Source organism: Nomascus leucogenys, chromosome 20, assembly GCF_006542625.1.
Source record: "Nomascus leucogenys isolate Asia chromosome 20, Asia_NLE_v1, whole genome shotgun sequence".
NCBI lineage: Eukaryota > Metazoa > Chordata > Mammalia > Primates > Hylobatidae > Nomascus > Nomascus leucogenys.
The window spans coordinates 73,685,808-73,712,292 of record NC_044400.1 but is presented as its reverse complement, the minus strand read 5'-3'; the positions used below and the strand labels follow the sequence as shown (position 1 = coordinate 73,712,292).

The window sequence follows — 26,485 nt, the reverse complement described above, 5'->3', positions numbered from 1 at the left end:
ACAACTAGTCTAGAGTTACCCTTCAATCCACAAACAAGTATTAATACTCCTTACTTACCATGTACCAGGCGCTGTGTTCAGTGCCAGAGGGTTGAAATCAAAAGGAATAGACATCCATGTATTAGTTCTAAGTGGAATATTTATCAAACAATAGAAATACAAGATGTTGCTACATAAGATGGAGCAATACCTTCATATTTGTTGGGCCCAGAATTGTTCTATGAAGCTGGAATTTAAGTTTGATATTGATGCATTATACTATTTTGGTAGTCCGATAAGCTAATAAAAGAGCCTACTACTTGGAAACAATTTCAGCCATTATTGAATTTAACACTTTGCTATTTGCTAGCCAATAAAATAGACGCATTCTCTGCTACATTTCATTTAATTGGAAGAATTCTAATAACTCCGTGGGTTGATCACATTATACATTTAAAATACAGAGAGAAGAAAACATGCATGCAAGGTTAAGACCTTAAAGTGGATGGTCTAGAAGCGAAGTCTGAGGGGGGATTCCTGTTTTCTTGGGAAACACATTTACTGAGAACAGGGTAGCAGAAGAAATGAGTAAGGAAATGTGGGAAAAGGATGAAGTTTCAGAAGAAATAAGTAAAAGTAAGGTTTCAGGAGAAGTCTAGCCTCAGCCTGATCTCACGAGGAGCTCTGAGTATGAGTCGCACCAGAGGTTGTCCTGCCCGGAGGCAATGAGGGTGGACTGTTACCCTACTACCCCCATGCCCCATCCCACATCGGTCAGTCAATCATTAGTCATGCCCTAACCCTAGGAAAGCAGGGGAGTGGGGTGGACAACACTTCTCAGTCATCTTCAGGTAAGGAAACTCCCGCCAACTAAGAGAAATCCTTCAGGAAATAGTACAGAAGACAATCTTGGTGGCAGCTGGGGTTGAGAGCACTTCCCTGGTAAATGAGCTCTGGATGAAGCATTAACAGCAACAGCTACAGTCACATAGCTGGGAAGCAGAGCAGGAAAAAGGGCAGTGCATTTCTGCCGACTGGTTCAAAACCAATTTTGGTCTGTCTCCTGAAGTCCCAAATGTTTTTAACCACTAAGTAACATATGCACCGGGTTTATAGTTTTTACCTACTTTATCTCATTGAATTGGAGTTTTCCCCCAAACAGAATACAGTAGATATCTGCCCATTTTTATGGAAAAGGAAATGGAGGTCCTCAGAATCTGAATCTAAGATCCCATGGTCAGTGATTGGTACAGCTAGGATGCATACCCAGGTCTACTGGCTCTCTCTCTGCTGTTATCTAACTGGGAAATTTGGGCAAAATGGAGTAAAGGTCTTGACATCAGGGAGAACTAAAGCACCAAGGTCATTTTCTACATCAAAACACTTTAGTGAAGCAGCTAAATCTGATGATGTCCTCTTTAGCTTTGGCCTTCTCTCATTGTATGCTGTTTGGAGAAATCTGTTACGTTGCTCTGGCCTTTAACTCAGGCTCAGTCTTCCGAAATGAGCTGCTGCCGGTTAGGAGCATGTTTTATCACGTCCCTGTTGCATCAAATCCCAGCCACTGCTTTGCTTGAAGGTAATCTTGACAACACCCTAACAGTCCAACTCCAAATCCTAGATGCCCATAATTTCCCTTACAGGCTGTGCCTAATAGACAGATACATATGCTTTATATCTTCCTCCACTGACCCACAAATAGATGGACTGAAAAGGAGCAGAGACACCCGAGACAAAATTTCATTTGTAAGAAGCAATGGCTCTATCAACACAGGCAAGCCCTTTAATTTCTGAGTTTATTTTTCTGTAAAATTAGTAGCCCATTTTCTACTTCCTAGAGTTGTTATACAGGTTAGAAGCAATATATTTAAAATACCAAGCACATGGCAGGTGTGCAACAAATGATAGGTATTTTTATGCAACAGATACACCTGCACAGGAGCCAAATTCACATGGGTGCCTGCTAAGTAAGCTTCCAACACTCCAGCCTTGGAAAGCAGTAGCTTCTCCCTGAGTTTAACACATTTGACATGCCACTTAGACAAATCTCTTGCCTACCTCTACCCTCTAACCCCAGCCTCTCCCCAGGACCACTGTCTTCATGTCTCAAGCTTCCCTTATTCAGAATGCCCTGCTCTGGTGACACCACTGCCATTCGTGCCCCAGCTTTATGGCAATTCCTCCATGAAACCTTCCCATAGGAAGGTCAGGATCTCTGTGGCCCACAAGTTAAGTGACCTGCCCTGCCATGCGACCTCTGGGAAGATTCTCTATTTCTTAATATTTCTGACAAATGATATTCTGGAGAGGGTCTCTGATATTTTTCACCTTCTTTTGTGATATGTGATGTCAACGTTTCCCATTTCTGGACTATTTCCCTGGAGTGAGCAAAAATCCTTTCTTCCGAAAAAAAATGACTTGAGGTCAGGATCATTTTTTATTTTTTATTATTATTTTATCTTATTTATTTATTTATTTGAGATGGAGTCTTGCTCTGTCACCCAGGCTGGAGTGCAGTGGCATCATCTCGGCTTACTGCAACCTCCACCTGCCAGGTTCAAGTGGTCCTCCTGCCTCAGCCTCCTGAGTAGCTGGGATTACATGCACTCGCCACCATGCCTGACAAATTTTTGTATTTTTAGTAGAGACGGGGTTTCACCATGTTGGTCAGGCTGGTCTTGAACTCCTGACCTCGTGATTCACCTGCCTCGGCCTCCCAAAGTGCTGGGATTACAAGCGTGAGCCACTGCGTCCGGCCAGGACCACTTTTTAAATCTCAGTTTCCTCTTCTCTATAAGGGGGCTAGTTGATTTCTCTCAGGAATGTTGCTGAACTGAATGCCAAACCATGGAACACATCCCCCCACCCAGTCTATACACAGCTAAATGTCTTTCCCCTTGTACTCCAAGACCCTCTGTATTTTTATTAAACTCCAGAACAAACAGTTAATGACTACTGGTTCCTGTTGTATTTTCTTTTTATGTTTTTGACGACTCAATACCATGTTGAGCATGTGGTAGGGGCTCAAAAAAGTAAAATTTTAATGAATAATGGTGACCTGTGACATCACCCCTGTAAGCAGCAGGCATGCTAGGCATTGGTCTCCCCTGCCTTGCATCTCCTTCCAGTTGGGTAAGCCTCCAAGCACAGAAGGAGTAAAGCACCCTGTGCTCAGAGACATGTCACTTTTCCTAAACTCTCAAACCTTCAGGTTGTGCGCTGATAACCAAATGGTGTTAAAAGGATTTCAACCCTATCTGATTCCAGGAGGAAGGGAAAGGGAAGGGGCTGTTCTGACTCTGGAGTGTCACATGTGTGAATATTCCAAATCTAATAGCTGAGGCTTGGTTCCGTTGTTCTCAGCTGCCTCTCTGGAAGGACCCACCTGGATCCCCCAGGCTGCTCCTGGGCTGGGGTGGTCTGGACAGGAGCCCCACGCCTTCTACTGACATCTGTCTCTGTTAATGGAATTGGTAGAAGGCATGTTTTGGAGGGACCGGGTGCTATTAAGCTCCTGAGTCACTGCATTTTGGCCTATAAGGACAGCACAGGGTCTACTACAGGGCCTCCTTTGAATTTGACAGTGCTTGGTGAGAGCTATTAATAAATACCTTGGGTAAGTCTTGAGTGATGGTTTCTTTCTCAGTGTACCTTCTCAATGACTGGCTGGGGTTGTACCAAAAATGAATGAACAGATAGTGCCACTAGGACCTCTGATCCCTTGCTCATGGTAGACTCATTTGAACATTCCTTTAGCCACGACACTACACCCTCAAAGGAAAACATATTGAATTTACATTCACTGATCATTTTACACTGGACCACCCCCTCCATCGACTATGCCAGTCCCAACAGCTAGATTATGTTCCACGTGCTGTTCCTGTCTTCCTCTGCTCCTCCCCGCTGCCTCTTGCATCAACAGTTCATGCTTCAACCAGACCATCCCTGTCAGGGCACAGGAATTTACAGGCAGTTTGCAAAGAGCATCTTCTTCCGAGTCAGAGACTGTCATTGCAGTTTCCTTTCAGTCACCAGATTCCTGAACAGGCTTGGAAACTTGACTTAACCTTTCTGGGCCCTCTTATTTCTTCAGCTCTTCAACGACTATGGTAAAAGCAAGATCCAATGATGCACTGCAGAGGGAGGCTCTCTGCCTATTGAAAAGTACCATGTCCACCACGGGCCTGCTATAAATATTTCTGCTACATCCTCTCGGGGAGATGATGGTTTAATGACGACTTTAATGGATTCTAAAGGGAAGGCATCCTCTCTGCTCTCTGTGCATGATATGGGGTAGGGCATAGGCCATGCTAAGGTCAGGTCAGGCTGGAGCTGCTGAAACACACCAAGGTGACTCACTTCCCTGATAACACTGCTGAGAAAACTGCAGGCTTCTTCTTGCCCTTCCTGTATCTGGGACACACCTCTTAGGATGGAAGATATTTGGCACCTGGGAAGAAATGTCAAGTCAGGTCAGGAAGAACTGGCTCTGAGTCTGGGCTTTTCCTTTTGAGTTCAGAAAGAGTTGGGTAAAAACTAAATACATAAATAACCTGTGCTTTGGCTCTGAGTAGCCTCTAAGCCTGAGTTTATAGTCAATGTGACCTTGGGCAAGTTTCTCATGTTCTCTGGGCCTATTTCCTCCTCTTTGAAATTTCCATAATAATATCTGCATCCTGGGGTTGCTTGGAGAAATTTCAATGAGTTCTTAAGTGTAGGAGATGATTAATAACGTCCATTTCTGTCATTTTCCTTCAGTATAAACTATGTCAGGAAACCAGTTTATTTTGCTTGTTTGTATGTTCTCTTTTACTGTCATGAATGTTTTATTTTTATTAAATTCCAATGTGTTTAATTCTGTAAAAGGCTGACTGCACAAAGAATGCATGAAAAAACTGAGGATAAGAAGGGTTTGTGTGACCATCTCCAACAAGCTGGCTGCTCAGAGGCAGAAGTAAACCTGAACTCCAGCCTCTCCTCTGGGGGCAGGTACAGTGGCTCTCTTAGGTGCTACCCTCAGCTCTGCTCTTTTCTCTTTTTGACTTCAACCCTTGGGAGCTTACTTTTTCTTTCACATTCAGGACTCCAAATTTAGAGTTGATTTTGAAACATACACATATTTATGTCTCAGTGCATATGGAATATATGTCTATAATGCCAATGTATCTTTCAGGAAGTAAGCAGACTTTCAGACTAAGCAAAAGACTACTACCCTTTTAGTTAGCTTTTCACAGAACCTACAGGATGAAGACACGCATAGATTTTGCAGTTTCTCTTTGCTATTCTAATTGGCTTTCTGGAAGCCAACTGCCACCTAGGGCAAAGTACCCAGGCCCAAGATCATTCTGAAGGGCAAGGGTTTAATCCTCTTTATTATAACTGCTGAGATCAGAAGCGTGTGCAAATATTCTTTGAGGTCAAGATGGATCCCAAGAGACCTCTAGCCAGTCACTAACTGCTTCTCCATCCTGAATATTGCTTTGTTTACTTGAAGTTTACATGTGGGAATGGGTAAAACTGTGACCTCCAAAAATGACAAGGAATCGCCGACGAGATAAATCTTACAATCCAAGTAAAAATAAATCTGATGATCACAATAAGACATTAAAAATTAAAAAGAGCAATGCAGAAAGGAGAGAGGAGAGAGAGGATTATAATAGCCATGAAAAACATGTTTTTTTAAGTAACAAAAGAATTTAGATTTTGCAATGATTGCAACACAGACAGCTATTTTGAGTTGGGGGCAAGTTAATTATATTCAAAAAAAGATAGCGTCTCCAGAAAAAATCTTTTTTTTCAGTGAAATAGTTTAGTTCCTTCATATAGAGACATATTACACAATGTTAACAACCATGAAAAACAATACAAAATGCCCTCCATTTAACAAGTAGAAAAATATAACTAGTATATATGGCAATTGTGAATCTAATACTGTACAGAAGTACTTTATGGATTTTACAAATAAATTATACCTTAAATGCTTTTTTTAAAATTCTTCCCCCACCCCCAGATGTACACCAGAACTTACAGTAGGAAAGTTTCTGAGCTTAGCTTATTGCAAATCAGTGCCAGTCAAATGTTCTGCCAACAAGCTCGAAGAATTTCTTATTTGGCTCATGAAAATATTCGTGCAGTTTATTGAGTAGTTTGGGATCAACTTGGGGGTGCGCCCGGCCTTTGGACTCATGTAAGCAGCGGTCCCGGCCGCTGTCCCGCAGGCAGTAAAAGCCCTTGGTTTTGTTAAAGTAGAAGTTTGAGGCATTGATCTGCGGCGACAGCTTCAGGAACCTCTCGACCTTTTGGATCTCGGGGAAAGGGTCCCTGATGAGGCGGTCGCCGTCCACAATGTGGATGTGGCGCAGCGGGAAGAAGCGCAGCCAGTTCTGCATGTGCACGTGGTAGAGGCTGCGGTTGAGGGCCTTGTAGTCCACGTTGAGCCGGCCGTCGCGCACCAGGAACTCCTCGATGGATGGGTAGGGCTTGCGCTTCTGCATGTGGTTGTAGAACACTTGGGTGTAGTCAGATAGCACGCGCTCCGACGGGTCTCGCAGGATGAGCAGCAGCCGGATGGACGGGTTCATGCTGTAGACTCGCTCAGGCACTTTGGGCGACGTGAAGTACGCGGGGGTCTTCTCCACCGTGAGCTGGTGTGGCCAGGAGAAGGGCATCTGGCTGAGGTACCAGCCCAGGCCGTGGCTGTAATGCTCCTCCCAGTCGAAGAAGTGGACCTCGTTCTCCGCGGCCGCCACGTCGGGGTGCAGGCTGAGCATCTCCAGCAGCGCGCGCGTGCCGCCCTTGCGCACGCCGATGATGATGGTCTGTGGCAACTGCTGGGCAGAGCCGTTCGGGGCTGCGCCATCGCGGACGTCATCCTGGAGGGTCCCCGCTTTCCGCAGAAGCTCCTGCTGGCCTAGCTCAGAGGGGCGGGAAGGCACTAGCTGGGGCTGGGCCACCAGCAGCACCGCGCCCAGGAGCAGCGCGGCCATGCTGGACACCACGGTGGCTTCACTGGGCCGTGCGCCGCTGGGTCATGAAGCACCGCAGCAGGGAAGCCTCCTAGTCAGTGGCACATGGGCGTTTCAGGCCTTCAATTACTAGGGAACAAAAAGGGAAGATATTAACATATAACAAACACAGGGATAATTCAACTAACAACTCTGTAGCCACTCCGCAGTGAGGGCTATATTCACCTCCCCAGGACTCTCAGTTTCTTATCCTATACAAGAGCCGATGGCAAACATTTTCTGCAAAAGGCCAGAGAATAAGTATTTTAGGATTTAAGGGACATACTTTATGCCAGCTCCAACTCCAACCATGCTATTATAGATGGAATGCAGCCGTAGACAACACACAAGGGAATGGGTGTGGTTGTGTTCCAAGAACACTCTATTTACGGGCACTGAATGAATTTCATATAATTTTCACGTGTCATTAAATATTATTTTCCTTTATACTGTTATTATTTTTTGCAATCATTTATATGTTTAGCTGCTTGGCTGCATACAACCAGGCCAGGTTTGGCCCCCTAGTCAGAGCATGCTAACCCTTGCTATAAAGGAAAGGGTTGGGAAGACCCTTTGGAACTCAGCAAAAATCAGTAAAATATCTACTACTCACCAGTCCCTGGCAGAGGGGCAGGTGATATAGAAGCAGGCTTTGTTCCTGCCCCCACTCTTCCAGCCAGGGGCTCCTAATCTAACAAAGCACGTGAATTAGTATGAAAGATTGCATGATTAGTCCCAATTCTTCACCTTGTGTCCAACCCTTGAATTGGCCTTGCCACTAGCATATGAGCTGATGTGACAACGTATCAGTTCCCAGCCTGGCTGCAAGAGGTCTTGTGTGTTTTTGCTCACCCTCTTTCACTCTTGCCTTTGCCATGAGAAGAATATGCCCTGGCTAGCCCACGGTCCCAGAGGGAGGATGAGAGACACACACAGCCATCCCAGCTCATGACTGAAGATGCGTGATTGTGGTTTTAAGCCACTGAGTTTTGGAGTGGTTTGTATTGCAGCGGGAGATTGGCAAAAGTTAATTGATGCAGCCTGACTGTAGGCATCGGGGAGATATATGTTATGATTGTAATTTAGGTAGGGTACTATGAAGACACATTTTCATTCATTTTGCCTAAAATAATTGGGGATGGTTTCACAGTGGAGGAAACATTTGAAGTAGGCCTGGAGGGATAAACAAGTGAAATTACCACAAAGTGCAAAAAAGCCTTCATTTGTACAAAGCTTTACTATTGATAATATGGTCTCATACTATGTTCAGCTATTGTCACTACAACCCTACATTGTAAGGTAGGAAGGCAGGGCAGGTGTCACCACCATTTTTTTTTTTAGATGGAGTTTTTCTCTTGTTGCTCAGGCTGGAGTGCAATGGTGCGATCTCAGCTCGCCGCAGCCTCTGCCTCCTGGGTTCGAGCAACTCTCCTGCCTCAGTCTCCCGAGTAGCTGAGATTACAGGCATGTGCCACCACGCCTGGCTAATTTTGTATTTTTAGTAGAGATGGGGTTTCTCCATGTTGGTCAGGCTGGTCTCGAACTCCCAACCCCAGGTGATCCACCCACCTCGGCCTCCCAAAGTGCTGGGATTACAGGCATGAGCCACCACGCCCTGCCGGTCACCACCATTTTATAGAGGGTAGTCTTGTCTAAGGACACTATTCTATTGTCTATTTCAAAATTCAAAGACAAATTGAAAACTCTAAACTCAGTGTTCTTTATCCACAAACCACATCTTTTCCACAAAACTTCTCCTCTTTACCTATTTAAGATTTATAACATTTAGGCAGTAAAGGACACAGGAACTGCTGGCCTAGATGCTGTGGGGTTCCACAAGACACACCAGTCAAGGGTTTATGTTTTCAAGGAGCTGATACTCATCAGTCTGTGTTTCACGCTCTCCCCTAAAGAGGAGATTAGATGCTCTCACTTGAGTCATCTCTGTTAAAACACATTAAGAGAAGCGTAAGAGACAGGCCTGGCTTGGGAACTGTGGGATTTACAAAGCTAGTAAAAATGTTCTCCATCAAGAGGACTCATCATCTTTTGTACGGCAGTTTCAAAATGTACTTCATTAGTTTAAAACTTGTCCAGAATGAATAAAGGAAGAACAAATCCCAGGACATCCATTTTTATGATCAACCAGCTGATCTACCTTTCTCAGATATTGTTATCTGCTTTGAAAAACATATTAAAGAGCAAGTAATCAAATAGATGGAAGGTTTTAGAGAACCACAGTGCACTGGAGAAGGGACCTGAGAGATCAATGATGTAACTCTTTAAGAAAAAAATCGAGAATGCTTTAGAAAGGCTAGCCAAGAACTATGAGGTTTCAGGTTGGTTCTACCGATTGGTGAGCTCAATTTAATGGACCAATTTTTTTAGTCAACTCGTGGTTTCAGGGTGTTTCACCTGAATTTCATTTCCTTCTCAAGTCAGCTATGTGGTTCGACCAAATGTACCAATTGTGCTTGGCTCTTACATGTTTGAGATGTGAGAATGTATGCAATTGTATGTGCATGCTTGAGTGTGTCTGTATGTGTGTGCATGCATGTGTGTGTGTGTGCAGGTATAATAGGTTAGTCAAATGAGAGAAGGACTAACTACTACCCTGTAGAGAGCTATATTGTGTGTTGGTCACTTCTATCCCCGTCTTATAGTTCCATGTTCAGACTCAGGGAAAAACACATCCCTATTATTTGATACCTAAGTGTAGAGGCAGAGGCCAGATCTGAAATTCATATTATCTGACTGTTTATGCTCCTTCCACTCTAACCTGAGGTATCCTGGTTAGTATAGTGTACATCTGAGGTTTCTTTCCTGAAGGGGAATTACCAGCAGACAGTAGAGAAGAAACTAAATATAGTTTGTCCTTTATGAAAGAAAATAACAACAAAATATTGGGAAGTTAAGCAGCTTATAAGCTCTTTGTTTGTACTTCAATCCTTTCTAAAAATGTATTTACTTATGTCTAGACCTTTTTCATTCAAAAATATTTGAGGCTTATAGAGAAAGAAATTAGCTAATGTCTTATATACGTATATGCAAGTATATACACAAACATATACATACACAAATACTATATATAGCATATCTATCACGTGTATACCCCATGTGTATCTCTTATGTGTATATGTAAAAATGTGTATAAGTATATATGTGTTCGTGCGTGTAAATGTATGCACACATATATTCACACCTAAATACAGTATAACCTGTTTTATATTACATACACACCGTGGGCATTGGGAGCCAACTTCCTCTTGTGGTTTTGTAATTTGGACTTCCCAGTGGCAGAGAAAGGATTTCTGGTCCTTTTTGTAACACTCTCAGAAACAAAAAGATTCCCAAGTTCAGGTGAACCTGTAAGCCATTCTTATGGGCAACCTTGATCTTGACAATGGAATTATAAACATCAGAGAAGAAGGGAGTCACTTAGTCTCTGCCTTTCACACCCCAAGATGACTTGCCCAATGTCGCATAGTAAGTCTGTTCCTAGGACTTTTGGCTCCTGAATTCCAGTTCTGTAGTCTAGTTGCTGTTATTACTGTCTTTTGAGTAAGTGGTTGTAATGGAAAATAATGACAATGTTTTTGGGATTCCAAAGAAGAAAAACCCAACAAAATCTACCCAGCAATGACAACTCCCTGGCCACCAACTTCCAGTGTCAGCTGACACACAGGGTATGTGCAGTACAGGGTCAAACTTGCTCATTTGTTCTGTTCAGTAGAAGGGTCCAAATGAATTGCACAGGCTCTGGAGTCAGGATTCCTGTCTCTAGTTTGTACCTTGGTCAAAGTGACTTAACCTCTCTTAGCTTCAGTTTCCTCATCTGTAAAATGGTAATAATTCCACCTGCTTCAAATGATTACTTTGAGACTGAAATGAAGCAATGTGTGTCAGGACTGTCCAATACAAATATATTGTGTATCGCATATGCATTCACACATTTTCCAAGGGTCACATTTTATATTTTATATAGCTTAATAAATCTAAAATGTTATCACTCTAACATATAATTACTATATAAATTTTCTTTTTTGAGACAGAGTCTTCCTCTGTTGCCCAGGCTGGAGTGCAGTGGCATGATCTCCGCTCACTGTGACCTCTGCATTTTGGGTTCAAGTAGTTCTTGTGCCTCAGCCTCCCAAGTAGCTGGGACCACAGGCATGTGCCACTACACCTGGCTAATTTTTGTATTATAATTTTAGTACAGATGGAGTTTCACCAGGTTGGCCAGACTGGTCTCGAACTCCTGACCTTAAGTGATCCACCTGCCTCGGTCTCCCAAAGTGCTTGGATTCCAGGCATGAGCCACCATACCTGGCCTAATCACTATATAAAATTAATGAGGTATTTTGCATTTTTTTTTTACCCAGTCTTCAAAATGCAAGTGCATATATATTTTCCGTGTAGCACATCTCAAGGACACATATGGCTGGTGGCAATTGAGTTAGAGAGCACAGAGATAGATAGCACTGGGCACGTTTGCAATTCTTAATCTGAGAGCTCTTCAAGTGTGGATCACACTCTCCTGAAAGCAAGATTCTCTGCCCACTCACTGATTAGGAGCTTCCTGAACAGAAGAACCAGGAAGGCAGGTTTGAACCTGCAGGCAGCACAAAGGCAAATTCCATCTTCTCCCTCAAGAAACAAACCAGGTAAAAGTAAACAAATGGGACCTTTTGACAGTTGAAGCACTTGGCTGATGTGGGCATGGATACAGAATTCTCCATAGCACCTGGAGCTGAGGCCACATCCTCGGCAAAAGCAATGATTGCAGCTCCCATCTGCAGCAATTGCTACTGAACAGGCACTAGGCTGGCAATTTTCCACACAGGGCTTGCTGTAATCCTCACTGCAAGTCTTCAGGGTAAGTGATATTATTATTTTTAAAAATGAGGTGCAGAGAAATGAAGTCTTGTGTCTAGAAAGTTAGAGGAGGTGAAAGGATTCAAACTCAGTCTAAACAGACAAAGCCAGGAACTTCACTGTCACTTTCACTTTTCTTGGCAATGTCTGGAGTTAGTGAGCAAGTTGTTGATGAACTTGGCTCGACTTCTTCGGTCCTGTTGAATAGTTGTGCCTTGCACCAATTCTTTGATGAAGGTCACAATTTCTGTGAAGGCCCGGACTTGCTAAGATGGGCAAAATGAACCTCCGCCTTCCTTTTATAGATGGGTTAATAGGTCCCAAAGCAAGATCCAGCTACCTCTCCGTTTACTTCCCTTTATCAGGGAGGCTGTTTTCTGGGTGTTACGGTGAAAACCCAAGTCCTGAGTTTCACGAATTGAAAAGATTAAGGTCCTTCCTATCAGCAACAGTAAGCTTCCTCGAGTCCCACTGTGAAGACAGTAGCCACATGCCAGGCATAGGAAACCCAAGGGAGATTCCACAGAATCTTCCAGATGGAGGCTTCCCTTGCACTTGGAATTAAATCTAAACTCCTTTCCAAGGAGGCCTTTCCTGCAAATGGAGGTCTTGCCTTGCTCTGCTCTATCGCCTCGGGCCTGGCATGGTTTCTGGTATATAGCACGTACTAGATATTTTGTTTGCTGAATGAACTCGTCAAATGCAGTAGACAGGCAAATAGCTGGAAGGTACTGGGAACATATTTTAACACAGCAGGAAGAGAAACTTAAAGGGTTTGAAACTTCTGTCTCTAGAGAGTCAAGCAGAAACCAGATGTTGAAAGGGGGACTCACATTTCTAATCGTGATTGGGCGACCTCACCTGAGAGCCTAGAAAATATTTGGATTAAAAAAGGAGGGGAAGCTATGGCATAACCCTTCAAACATATTTTCATTTTCTCCTTATGACTCCTTATTACATAATTCACATTATGACCTAGATTTCAAATGTAATTAACTGTAATGTATTCTCTCAGTCCCACTACTGGAACATATTCATAGATGAAATGAAATAACTAGGATATTTCACAAGAGGTACATTTAATGAATCTGGAACAGCGACGCCTGCCATCTGGCTGTCTGCAGGACACCTTCACAGCCCCTCAACAAGAGATGGTGACACACTGTCACAGGCAGGAATCTCCTCTAGGGCAGTGGGGATGATCAAAACATACAACCACAAGTCACTTATGGGATTTAACAGAAGGGTTAGAGGGGAAGAGATTACCTGCTGAGCACTCACTGGGTGTCAGGTGGTAAGCACTTGAGTATAAATTATTTCTTCTAATACTTGCGACAATACAAGAGGTGGTTGTTCTCATTTTATTTTATATTTTTAAGCAATAAAAAGGTGGTGGAGAGTAGTAGATGATCAAAGAAGCTTTTGCAATCAGGTAGATCCAAGCTAGAATTCTTACTGCTAACTGACCTCAGTAAATGTCTAACCTCTCTGGGGCGCCACATTCCCCTCTGCAAATATGAGCTTAAATCTACTTGATAGGGGTGTCATCATAATTAAATAAGATGACCCATGCCAAATACATGGCACAGTGTCTGGCACACAGTCATTCAACAAATGTTAATGGCCTGCCTTTCATATTCGTATCTGCCATGACAGAAATGGAAACATGCTGTTAAGGTTAAATGACCTCCTCAAGGTCACAGAACCAGGAAATATCAAAACTAAAATATTCCACCGGCCATCCTCAAAGCCCATGGTGTGCTTTTGTCCCATTTGAATGGTGATGCTTACCCTTGGGCAGTGGGGAGTGCATTCCAGGCGAGGGAGAGCTTACTTAAAACCACAATGAGATAGAAGTGTGAGATTTATTATACTGTTATGCAAGAACTGCTTCTTTCCAAGAATCCCATGGTGCTGAGTGATTTAATTTTCTGGAACATACTGAAACATGAGAAAGACAGGTTGAACAACAGAACTGTCATTTTTTTTTTAATCTACCAAACTTCTGGACAATCAAAAGTGTAAGATTATTTTTTCATTGTTAAGAATGAAAAATGTCTTCACTTTCATCTTTGCACAGCTACTGAAGAGCACCTCGCAGTGGTGTCAGATTTTCATCCTTGGCAGGTCATTTTGGAAACAGTGAAATTGGAAATAGATTTAGTTTGTGCCTGTCAGTCTATGAGAGGACAGTGATATTTCAAGACCTACATAAATATTTATTTTCTTGAAATTGTCTATACGTGTCAATCTTCAACGAATGTTGACATTCACTTTTGTTTGGATTTCCTTATGGTAATTGCTGTGAGGTGGGATGGGGTGAAAAGAGTTTAGGGTAGAAGGGACCATAAGTCAGGCCATGTAATGTTAATAAGCTTCCTTGGACCACATTTACTATGCAGTGGGGGATAAGTTAGAGTCATTGAACCCACTTTTTCCTTGAAAAAGAAGAGGACTATTCGAATATCTCCTCCTCTAGCTTTCTATGCTTCCTTGAATCCTCTGCATGTCTGAGAGATGCCATATTTGCAAAAGTTTAACTTGATAGTAAATTGAATTCTCTGAAACTGAAGGAAGGAGATGCCTTGGCAAGCCAAGGAAGGCAGCGTGGTGTGGTCACCGGGATAAGGTTTCCCATCTCAGTGTTATTTGTGAGCCTCTAAGTGCTCCTTGATAAAATGAGAATGATAAATGCAACCTGTCCCATAGGTAGTCTGAAGTCAACCCACAAAATGTTATTGCCCAGATCAGGCGAAGGATTACGGCCCAAGGATCTGGATATAAACTTCGCATGAGCGGTAACTAAAGATTTCCTCTTGGGAGGGACTTGTGGCCGCAAGTTATAATTATCAGGCATAGTGCTTTCCAAGCATGCATATGCATGCAAGTCACTTGGAAAGCCAGTTACAAATGCAGATTCTAATGCAAGAGGCCTGAGCAGAGGCCTGGGATTCTGTATTCCTCATAAATTCTCAGAGGAGCTGATCTAACCCTCGATAGTCTTTGGAATGGCTAGGCCCCTGTGAGCTTAGAATGTGGGTGCCAATTCAGATTCTGATACTCTTGGCCTGGGGCAGAGATGGGCAATGTCTTTTGTTTTTTATTTGTTTGTTTTCTACTGTTGTTGGGGTAGTATATTTTTAATTCCAGGACTGAAAACAATTGTGGTAGACAAAATAGATAGGGATTATTTTGGCTGCCGAGTTTGTATTTTGGGAGGCGGGAGATGGAGGGAAGATGCTGGGAATTAACAGGATTTAGAGCCAAAAACCCAGTCTCAAATGTTAGCTCTGTAACTTGAAATCTGCAAGACAGCCCTGAAACTCAGAGCTTGAGATTGAATGTCTTGGCCCTACATATTTACTGTGAGGATTAAATAAAATAGTACATGTGGCATGCTTAGGGCATTGCCATACTGTCTGGACTGTGGTAAGCTCTCAAATCATGGTAGTTATTTTTGTCCCTTAAAAAAAAAATGTTGGGTGGTATAAATGGGATCCTGGGATGATAATTAGTCAAACACATTTGTTCATGATGCAAAGTACTGCAGTGACTCAACCAGACAGAGGCTCAAAGAAGAAAGGACAGTGACACATAGAAATAATTTAGCTCTCTGTGGAAGGGCACGCAGTGGCTGTGGGTCCTTCATAAAGGGATCCTGAATGAATGATGAACAGCCAGGTGTGTGCAGTGGTGAGGCAGGCCCCAGTGAAGGAAGAGGAGGAGTTACTTCTCAACATGTTTAATTTGCATTGCTGTGCACAGAAGGCAGCAGTGACCTAAATAAATCCTTCATTAGAAGCAGAAACACACTGGCTCAGGCACTGCGCAGCAGAGCTCTGTGACAGGAGGGTGGACAGACGGGGCTTCTCTTATTACTCAGTGCAACTGAGTGGAAGAGGGGCCCCATAGCAGACAGGAGAGAGGAGCTGGGCTGCCTTGGGCCCACGCTGGGGTGCATGGCTTTGGCCCCTGCTCCAGGTGTGACTGAGCCTCTGAGAGGTACCATCTTAGCTGAAGAAGCTGAAGAAGCTCCCCTGGCTGGGGTGGACGGTCATCTATCACCCTGCACATGGTGAGTACCCACAAATCTTTTGTGTTAACCCAGAATTGGTCAGGAAAGACACACAAGGCATCAGAGGCAAAACAGCCATGTACCATCATTTTGTTCTGTCTTATCATTTTGCAGATAGAGAAACTGAGGTAAGCAGAGAACAAGAACCCCAAGGTCAGGCCTGCAGGGACTGAACTGAGTCAGAAACATGGGTCTCCCAATTTGCGTCTCACAAACCTCCATACACATGGAAATCTGTCCTTTTTTGTTTGGGTAAGGAGGATTGGAATAATTCACAGCTGAAAATAAACTTATACAAACCAAAGTAAATTGTTTCCCCTGAAACAATTTGGACAAATAGGGAGAGATGATTTGTCTCATTTCTTGAGCCAGATTGTTATGGACTGAATGTTTTTGTCCTCCCCAAATTCATAGGTTGAGACCCTAACCCTCCGTGTGATGGTATTTGGAGGTGGGGGCTTTAGATGATTAGGTTTCCATCAGGTTGTAAGGGTGGGGCTCCATTCTGACATGATTGGTGTCCTTATAAAAAGAGGAAGATAAAACAGGGCTCACTCTGTCTCTCTCTCTCATTCTCTCCACCATGTGAAGGCACAGCCAAAACGTGGCTCTCTGCAAGCAAGGAATGGGGTTTCATGAAGAACCACTTCTGCTGACACCTTGATCTTGAACTTCCAGCCTCCAGAGCTGTGAGAAATAAATGTCTGTTGTTTAAACCATCCATTGCACAGTATTTGATGATAGCAGCCCTAACTGACTAGTACATGGTCCTCAGAATAATTAGTAAAGCAAAACAGTTTGGCTGGGACTTCCTCCATTGTGTGTCTTTCCAGGGGCAGCACTCAGATGCTTCCAGGTTTGGGCAGGTGACATCTATGTATGAAGCCGGCTGGCTGGTGGGAGACGGTGGCAAGCAGCTGTGTGTGTAGTTTGGCTAAAGAAGCAGGTGCTGCCAACTCTGGCAGATATTATCAGAGACCAGGGACCAGAGTGGTCTGATCTTCACATTTTTCAAAACTCAACTATGGATATTTATGTGAAAAGTGCTGATTTTTAGGAAACTCATAAATGGATATAAGTTGCCAAGTAAAGTGAAGAAAAGGAAAAAATAAAAATAAAAAAGACTGAATGGCAAGTCTGCAAAGAGCAATGCCTAAGGTCTATGCTTTGCCCATAGGTGATCACTCAAACTCTTACAAGACATCTACGATGTTTCTAAAATTGTACTGAGTCCCTGGGGACACTGAAATAATCCCGTCCCTGTCCTCAAGGAGCACCTTATAATGTGGAAGATGCACGTGGAAGGAATGAATGACTAGACTTCGGAGTAGACATAGATCCAGCCGTAGAAACTCAAGAGCCCAGAGGAAAGAGATGGGAGCTAGCAGAGGGTCAGGGAGGGCCTGGAAGGACCTCACTGCAAAGATCATGTTCGAACACAATCTTGGAGAAAACTTGGCCATTGCTCAGGAGAAAGTCCCACGGGAGCATTCATTCAGGGCAGTAGGAGAAAAAGCTAAATGGGGTACAATGAAAACCTCAGCCTATGCTAAGATGTGCTATGGTGAGCACAGGCCATGGCAGGTGCTGGTGTGGATGAGGCTACAGGACCCACAGCTTGAGAGGCTGCAGTGCTCTCCCTAGAAATTTAGAAAGAGGGTAGAGGAGGCTGGGAGCGGTGGCTTATGCCCGTAATCCCAGCACTTTTGGGAGGCCAAGGTAGGTGGATCATGAGGTCAGGAGTTCAAGACCAGCCTGTCAAACATGGTGAAACCCCGTCTCTACTAAAAACACAAAAATTAGCCAGGCGTGGTGGCATGTGCCTGTAATCCCAGCTCCTCAGGAGGCTGAGGCAGCAGAATTGCTTGAACCTGGGAGGCAGAGTTTGCAGTGAGCCAAGATCACACCATGGCACTCCAGCCTGGGTGACAGAGCGAGACTCCATCTCAAAAAAAAAAAAAAAAAAAAATGTAGAGGAAAAATAACCCTGGCATTGGGACGAAGCATATAGTCCTGAACTTAAACCTCAGCAGTGTCACTTCACTATGTACAAGCTCTGACTTGAGAAAAGTTAAGGCGTAACTTGGAAACTTTTGTTCAGCTTTGGCCCAGGAACTTTTTATTATCTTGCCAGGCACCATGAAAAACACCAGGGGTAGAGCAATGACAAAGCGGCATCCATGCCTGAAAGAGCTCAAGGGGAAAACTGGCATAGAAATAATACAAGTAGTATGCCCTAGTAGGTTTTGATTTTATATTGAAAACACTGTTGCAGTTCATATGATAGCACTAAATAAAGCAATAGTACATGGTTCTTTCCTCTGGCCCACATACATATACACACCACTGTGATTTCCATTTGTCCCTTGCTTGAAATGTTTTTAAAGTGTCATTCAAGTTGAATATTTCATTATACTGATGCTTCAGGTTCTACAAGTAAATTAGTATCTCATTTGCCTCTGACTCAAACTTTACTTTAAACAGGAGATGCTGTTTTATCATCTTGCTAATCTTGAAATATTTAAATGCCATGTAATCTATCCAGAGAAACAACAACTAGATCGTGCACTCCACACAGCCCTCTCTGTAATCTCTTGTTATCTCTTATTATAATTACACTATCTTCAGATTAAATGCACTGGTGTATGTCAAGTTAATCCATCAGTGGCCTGGTCATTCGTTCTTTCTGAATGTTGATGCAAAATGATTTACATTTGATACTTTTAAAAAGTTATTTATTATTACTCAAATAAAGTAATGTCAGAAGAAGTTCAGGAATCATCAAGATGAATTACAGGAGCTCAGAGTGGGGAGGATGGTGATTAAGGGCCTGGGTTTGAATCCTGGCTGCACCCATACTGACTCTATATGACCAAGAGCAAGCCATGTGACCTCTATATGCATTTTCCCATCTGAAATATGGGGATGGTAACAGCACCAACCTCATGGGATTGTCATAGGGATCAAAGGAGATGTGACTGTGTGAAGTATTAAAGAATGGGGCTGGCGTAGAAAACTCCCACCAAATTTCAGTTTTTGTCACTGTCAGACTTCCATATCCCAATAGTTGATAAAGCTTCTATTCAGGTAATCAATAATTCAGACACATAAGATGCATATCCACAAAGTCTTCTTTGCTCGAAAGGGCCAAATCACCAGGGTAAATAGGGTGCTGAACTGGGAGATAGGAGCTAGGGTCTAGTCCCTGGTTCTGTCTTGACTTCCACGTGATGGTAAGCAAGACACAGGGCTACTCTAAGCCTTGTTTACAGAGTGAAACGATTGGGTCGTAAATTCTAAGATCGTATAAGATCAATCTAAAACATGAACGCTTTAGAGGATTGAGAAACATATGGGTTGATCACGTCAAGAGACCATGGCTCTCTTGGAATCCAAAATTTCAAGAGAATTTTCCAAGAGCTACGGAATCCAAAATTCCTAGCCAAAGTGATTACTGTTAAAAATTAACCACAAAGTTTTGTCACCAATGTGGGCATCTAACATTTTATAGGTTAAAGGTAGCACCATATATCAAACTTCTAAGCTGCTGAGGTCTTCTTGATGGGGAGGGGGAAGAATACAGCCTTTAGTGGAAAAGAGGCTGTTTCCTTGGGTAGGGCCTCTCAAACTGCACTTGCTGATCTGACTCTACTCAGATCATACTTAGCACTCATTCAATGAGTATTCATTGAACCTAGGACCTGATTGAGAGGTGGGTCAGTTAGACTGAGAAATAATCTATGAAGAATGCTTAACCATTACTAGAATGAAACAAGGCAAAGAAGAAAGCATTGTACTCCTACGGACTGAATGTTTGTGTCCTTACAAAATTAATATGTTAAAATCAAATCCCCATCATGATGGTATTGGAGGTGGGGCCCTTAGGAGGTAAGTAGGTCATGAGGGTGAAGACTTCATGAATGGGATTAGCACCCTTCTAAGAAGAGGCCAGAAGTCTGGCTCATTTTCTTTCTGCCATGTGGGGATACAAGGAGAATTCAGCAGGGGCTGCAACCCAGAAGAGGGCTCTCACCAGAACCCAAGCATGCTGGCATCCTGGCCTCAGACTTCCAGCCTGCAGAACTGTGAGAAGTCAGTTTCTGTTGTTCATAAGCCATCCGGCCTGTGGTGCTTGGTCATAGTAGCCCTAATTAACTAAGATAAGTATTATATAAAAAGTTTCTCAGTGACAATAAAACATACCATTAGAAGAGAATCCTTTCAACCTGGGGCATGTGGTGGGATAAGATTTCCCTTATCCCCACACCAAACAGGCAGCTTAATCACCTTCTAGGCTGGAGGAAGGCAGTTTGCTCTAAGGCTTCTGCTTGCTTAAATGAGGTATGGACAAATGGGAGTAAGTAGAATTGCTTGGGAAAAGAGCCGAGGACTGAGAGCTGCCACAGGGGTCTAGTTTCCTGGTTTGCACCACATATGACACTTAGCCTCTTCCTTAGCAAATGGAGAAGCAAACTTTGTAAAGTATCAGGGTGTGAGAGAATCCACAATTCAGAGTCAAGGCCTAAATAAATGTACGGTGCATCAGGCACTAAGAAATTAGAGACAGTTGACACCCACCCTGTCTCTTCCCTCAAACAGCTTGGGACCATGCAGTGTATGGGGTGTGGAGAGGGAACAATAGGAGAGAAGGTACAAAACAAAACAAAAACAGCCATGATCACATTAGGGTTAGGGCTGTGAGAGGGCTAAGGACAGGATGCTTGTGGGAAGAGCACAGAGACTCATCAATAATGGACTAAGAGATCTACATGAAAACCATTTTGGTCTTATTCATGTGTTATGAGATAAGAAGAATGATAGCAGAGCTACAATTAGAAATAGATTGCTTTGTGTTTCAAAATTGAAAAAAAAACATGTGAACATGAGTTATTATCTGTTAATAACTGTATTTCTTCCTCTAAATCATAGTAAGAAAGAAGGAAAAGCAAAGATATCGGCAGGAGAAATGAAGGACAAGCAGGAGGCTGCATGAGATAGGCTTTTTTCCTTCCTTTTTTTTAAAGCACAAAACACTGGATCTTCCTGGACAGTCTCCCATCCCAAGTACTAACCAGGCCTGACCATGCTTAGCTTCTGCAGTCAGGCACTTGCAAGGCAGTATAGTTGCAAGCAAGAGAGCCTTTGCTATGTTATTCTTTATTCCATCATGTTCATTAGATTTGACGGGACCTTAGCAAGGTTCACTCATCAAGTCCTGGTTCCATCTCCTTTCAAGACGGGCCTGTGGCATATAATTGCTGTGTCTCTCTCTCTGTGTATGTGTACGCATGTACACACATGTGTGATTGTTCCAATGATGAACTAAGTTTTCAAGACTTCCTGCTTCTCACAACCTCCTCTAGGTCATCAGCACATTAATGAAGGAAGCAATGCCTAGAGGTCCTGAAATGTTCTAGCCCATAGCATACTACCATAAAGACGAGTTTTCAGAGGCATCTAAAGAATAAAACTGACTGTGGCTGCCTTGGTCAAGTCAGTCCCATTGCTTTTCTACTTTAACAACCATATTTACTTCCCCCACTAGCTTGTGTGAACGCTCAGGCCTGGCTTTGTATTCCAGATTGATATCAAATCTAAACCAACAGATTCATTAGTGTCCAACATGCCAAGGAAGATGAGTAGGCTTGGCCAAAGAACAGTAGTTCATGTTAAATAAGCTTTGGAAATTGTGTTGAGGTTTCTGGATTGGTTTTTCACAGTTTTTCTTCAAATGCTTAGATTCATAGAGAGAGAGAATTTTAATACTGTGAGTCACTGAGTTGGAATCCAGGATTTCTTTCTACAATTATTATCCCCTTTCCTCACTCCCACAATGTAAGATTAGCAAATTCAGACACTGATGAGGGTTAGATGTCATTTGCTCAGGTCATAGGTAACCAAGCCCAGAAATGTAGGAAGAAAATGAGGTCCCATCCCAAGGAACCCACTGTGTAAGGGGAAAGATGGATTTGGAAACAAACACTACCAATCCAATGAGATGAAAGAAACTGTGGAATAGACACTATTTCATCAACATTAAGGAGGTTGGGATGAGGAAATTTGGAATATGCTTCATGGAGAAGGCACCTGAGGAAAGTTCAGGGGTCTGGTGAGGACAGAAACAAAGTTCAACACTTTGAACTAATGTCCAGGCTAAAGTATGTAAATAGGGAAACAGAGAAATAAATGGATGGGGCAGAAAGATCAAAGCAATCATGTTTAAATTACCTTGGGTTTGCATTCTGGGTTAGTTACATGCCCTCGAAGAAGCTATTTTTCACTCTGGGCCTAATTTCCCTATCTTGAAGAAAGGGACCACTGCCTGTTTTCTTAGGTGGAATTAAGTAAAATATTACAGAAAAATCATTTTAGCCCACCTGACATATGATAGACTCACAATAAATAATTGCTCAATAGTATTCACTCAATCAATAATAGCTCAATGATATTAACTTGAAGAGAAAAGTGAAAGAAAAATATTAGTAATAATTTAGGTTTAACGACAACTATTTTTGTCTGCTTAAATAGTTGTCATAAGAAAGAAACAACATTCTGAAAATTGATGAGTAAGAAAGAAACATTCTCCAGTGAAAGCACAAAAATGCTCCTCTATTGATAGCTATGCAGAGACAGACGACAAAGAAAAGACAGAATAAAAAGCATAAAGTGGCTGTTAATCTAGTGTTTTTAAAGGACAACTATCATAAGATAATTAGCCTTTGTGCTGCCTTTAGCAGAGAACCTTAAGAACTAAAGCAGGGAAAAGTAGCAGGTGATGACAATCTTAAACCAAACACATGGGTTTGTCTAAATGAATAGGGCCCAGTGGTCTATGTCACCAAATGACCCGATGACAATGCAGAGAGAGTGCTTCTGCGGAAATGTGTGCAGCTAAGGAGACTCGTCTGGGGGTGAGAAGCCGGCAGGAGCAGGCTGCTCCAGTATGACTGAAAGTGTAAAAACATTCCTAGAACAGGTGCCTTCCTGGTTGGGGAAGGGCTGATGCACATAAGAACTCCCATGAGAGAGTTCAGGGAAGGACAGAGTGCAGGTAGCATTGACCTTACCCAGGGGACATTTTCTCAGGTCACTTTAAACCCTTCATGAGATGACAAAGGACAGCAATCTGAACTCAGGCAATCCGAACGAAAAGATCTGCCTCCACTCAAAGACTGGTAATTCTTTTTATCATAATGGTACTTTCACTTCCTAACAACAATGACCAAAGGCCCCTCCTTTCATCGCCTCTCACCACATAAATCTATATTTCACTCAGGGATGGAGGACTTACACTCGGGACTAGGCACGAGCGGTGTGAAGGGGCATGAAGGGGCCTGACCGGGGTTCTGTCCTGCTCTCTGGGAGCTGTCTCCTGAGGGATGCAGCCAAGTCAACGAGCAATGACCACAGCATCAACTGCACAATGTGGAGAGCTCCAGGAGCACTGGAGAGGTGGTGCCTCATTCAGGGTATGCCAGGTTAGGCTGAGATCAACACCTACATCTCTGTCCCTCCTCCCTTTGGCTGTTTGTCCCACGAGGGTTGGTGGCAGGACACTGCTCATTCGAGTCTCTCAGAGAGGCAGAAAGACAGAGCAGGTACTCTCTGTAGTAGTGCCAGTCACCAGGCTGGCGGGGAGGAGATCTGGCACAAAGCATGGGCTGGCTCTTAAAGCTTCAGGCCAGGTGACCACACCTCAGTTCCCCTCACTTTTGCATGGCCCGGCTGAACTCCAACTAGGAAGGAAAGCACGTCCCATCGAGTGCCTGGAAGAGAGAGATCCAAGGCAAAAGGCACACATGCTGTGATTTACTATGGAGAGGGAGCAGTGTATTGGGACAGAGCTAGACAGCCCTTAAAGAATGATACAGTCTGAACCTGATAAGAAAAGGGAAAACATACAAAAGTTCTAGGCAGAGGAAACAGTATGTGTAGGGGTGTGAATGCTCACATTCCTGATTTATCTGGGAACAAAGGGTGGTCCTGAGGTCAGATTATGAGGTATGTATACAGAACAGAGACTGGCTAATGATAAGGCTTAATAAATTAGAATGTGAGAGCCATCCTGCAGAACTTGAATTTTGGTACTACTTTTATTATTTAAAAAAAAAAAAACTGAAAGGAGAGCCAGCTTTCAAGCATCCACTATGTGTATTAAACATTCTAAGTTAATCAAATGCATTATAATTAAAATAATCAGTACATGCATTATCATATTTAATCCTGGCTATTCTATGAAATAGAGGGCGTTAGGTTCCACGGTTTTTCACTCCACAATTATTTCCTGGGTGACCACTGTCTGCCAGGCATTGGTTCAGATTAGAGACAGATTTTGGTGGGGGGGGGCTCTAGACAAAGTCCCCATCCTCCTACAATTTTATCTATTAGAACAAATTAAATGTTAATAAATGAATGTATGAAAAATACATAATTAAAAATCATGGAAGAATACCTGAAGTTTAGAGAGATTATTCACCTGCCCAAGGTGATATTGTGATGAAGTGACGTGGCTGGGACTTGACCTCTTCTTGCATCTAAAAGTCCTGCACTTAAACATTAATATCATGAACAATGGAAATCCATGGAACATTCTGAATTACAAGACTGGGCAATAACCTGATTATATTTGTGTTTTACAAAGATTTCACAGGTTAGCAAGAGAGATTAACATAGAGAAATATTGCAGATTGCAAATGGCTGTAAAAATGACAGAGCTGGGAAGGAAAAACAAAACAGAAGCCAGAAAGATACAAGATTTGTATTTTAGCTGAAGATGGCAGTAAAAGAGAAGCGATGAAGCTGAGCAGGATCAATCTCCAATTGTAATATACAAACAGAAGTGTAATTGTTGCCCAAAGGCAAGAGGGATCAATTCAGAGTTACCATATTCGATTCATTTTCCTCTTTCACTGCTTCAAATGTCTTTGTGCCTCAGTTTCCTGTTCTGTAATGATTTTGCCTGTGAGCCTGTGACCTAGTTTTTGGCCAAGGGCACACAAGGGGAAAATATTCTGGCATTTGAGAAAGATTTTCCTCTGTGATTAAAAGAGAGCCTCTCTCTTCCCAGCCCTTCTGCACCTTGCTCCCCTCCTACTTTAGAGCAGAGTAATGAGATCAGCTGCTTTGGGACACTGTGGCACTTTAGCCACCTGGAGGGGAGGATCGGCCAGAAGGCAGAGGTGGACTGGAAGGCAATAAGCAGCTAGATCTATGATGACATTTGTAATCTGCTTTTCAATCAAAATCAGGCTTACCAGCAAGAAAAATAATCATTGCTATTAAGTGCCACATTATAGACACTTAACTACATACCAGGCTCTCTAATGGGTGCTTTGCATACATTACGAAATGTGATTCTCACAACAAAAGTCCATAAGGAAATATAATTCCATTTGACAGATAAGGCGACCAAGGTTCAATGATGCAAAGTCATTTCCCTGTCATCAAATGCTTCAAATACTACACTCCCTTTTGGATCAGGGAATAGTCTCTCATACCCAGAGCCACCATGAATTTCAAACTGCATGGCGAATGGAGCTCTGGCCCCAAGAATGATCCTGCATCACAGAATGACTGGTGACAATGTACTCATCACCCCAGAAAGGATCAGTTCCCACGGTGCAGGCAGGTGGGGCTTAGGGAGAGGAGGAAGGCCAGGATACACCATGCAAACCATTAAAACCAAACCAAATCCCCACACAGTGAGAGGACCACCAGGGGCACCATGGCCTGTCCCTCCACAAGATGGCACTCAGGTCCCTTGCCTTCAGGTTTCATCTGCGATGTTCAGCTGTCACAGAAACAGACTGGGGAGAAAGCACATGGCTCGCTGCTCCTATCATGCTCCATACGCTTTCTAGTTGGAACACTACAGTTTCTACGTCTTTCCCTCAAGGTCATGAGGCATTGTGTTGGGGTCCTGAGAAGCTCTGCTGAGGCAGGGAGAGGGAGTGGCATGTACCACTCTCAGTGGCCTGGCTGCATTGGGGTTTACTCAGGGGCTGCTGAAGACCACCCTGTCTCAAAACGTCGCTGGACTTCTATGCTCTTCAAATCCTTTTTTCTACTTTTCATGATTTTTCTGTTCTCTTGTCTTGTATTCTTTTCCCTTCTCTCACCCTCTGTCCATCTCGTCTTATCTCCCCACTTCTCTTCCTCTCCTTGTACTTTTTCTGCATCTTCCCCTCACTGTTCCTTCCATATTTTGCTACATTGCTGCATCTCATTGGTTGGCCTAGAAAATGAATCAACAGTGCTTACTTGAATTATATAAATTAAGACTAAAGAAACAAAGGGCAAAAGACTGAGACACTCTCCCATGAACATGATGCATAAAATTTAGTTTGTGACACCGCATGTTCTCACTCGGAAGTGGGAGTTGAATAATGAGAACACATGGATACAGGGAGGGGAAGAACACACACGGGGGCCTGCCAGAGGTTGGGGAGAGGGGAGGAGAGCATTATGACAAACAGCGAATGCATGCGGGGCTGGAAACCTAGACGACGGGTTGATGCGTGGAGCAAACACCATGGCACACGTTTACCTATGT

At 43.2% G+C, this 26,485-nt stretch overlaps 1 protein-coding gene across 5 annotated transcripts in view; it reads right to left on the bottom strand.

The window, feature by feature from the left end:
* Positions 1-121: 121 nt before the first annotated feature.
* The window catches only part of HS3ST1 (heparan sulfate-glucosamine 3-sulfotransferase 1), a 36,519-nt gene continuing 10,155 nt past the window's right edge, over positions 122-26,485 (bottom strand). For 2 of the 5 annotated variants that reach the window (XM_030801096.1, XM_030801094.1), the window contains exon 2: positions 2,713-7,073. In XM_030801096.1, coding sequence (XP_030656956.1) covers positions 6,042-6,965 — 924 coding nt within the window. In that variant the 5' untranslated portion in view covers positions 6,966-7,073 and the 3' untranslated portion in view covers positions 2,713-6,041. Of the gene's footprint in view, positions 7,074-7,596; positions 8,329-13,649; positions 13,800-26,485 lie in introns of those variants that run through there. The other 3 variants (XM_030801093.1, XM_030801095.1, XM_030801092.1) reach the window with 3 other exon arrangements.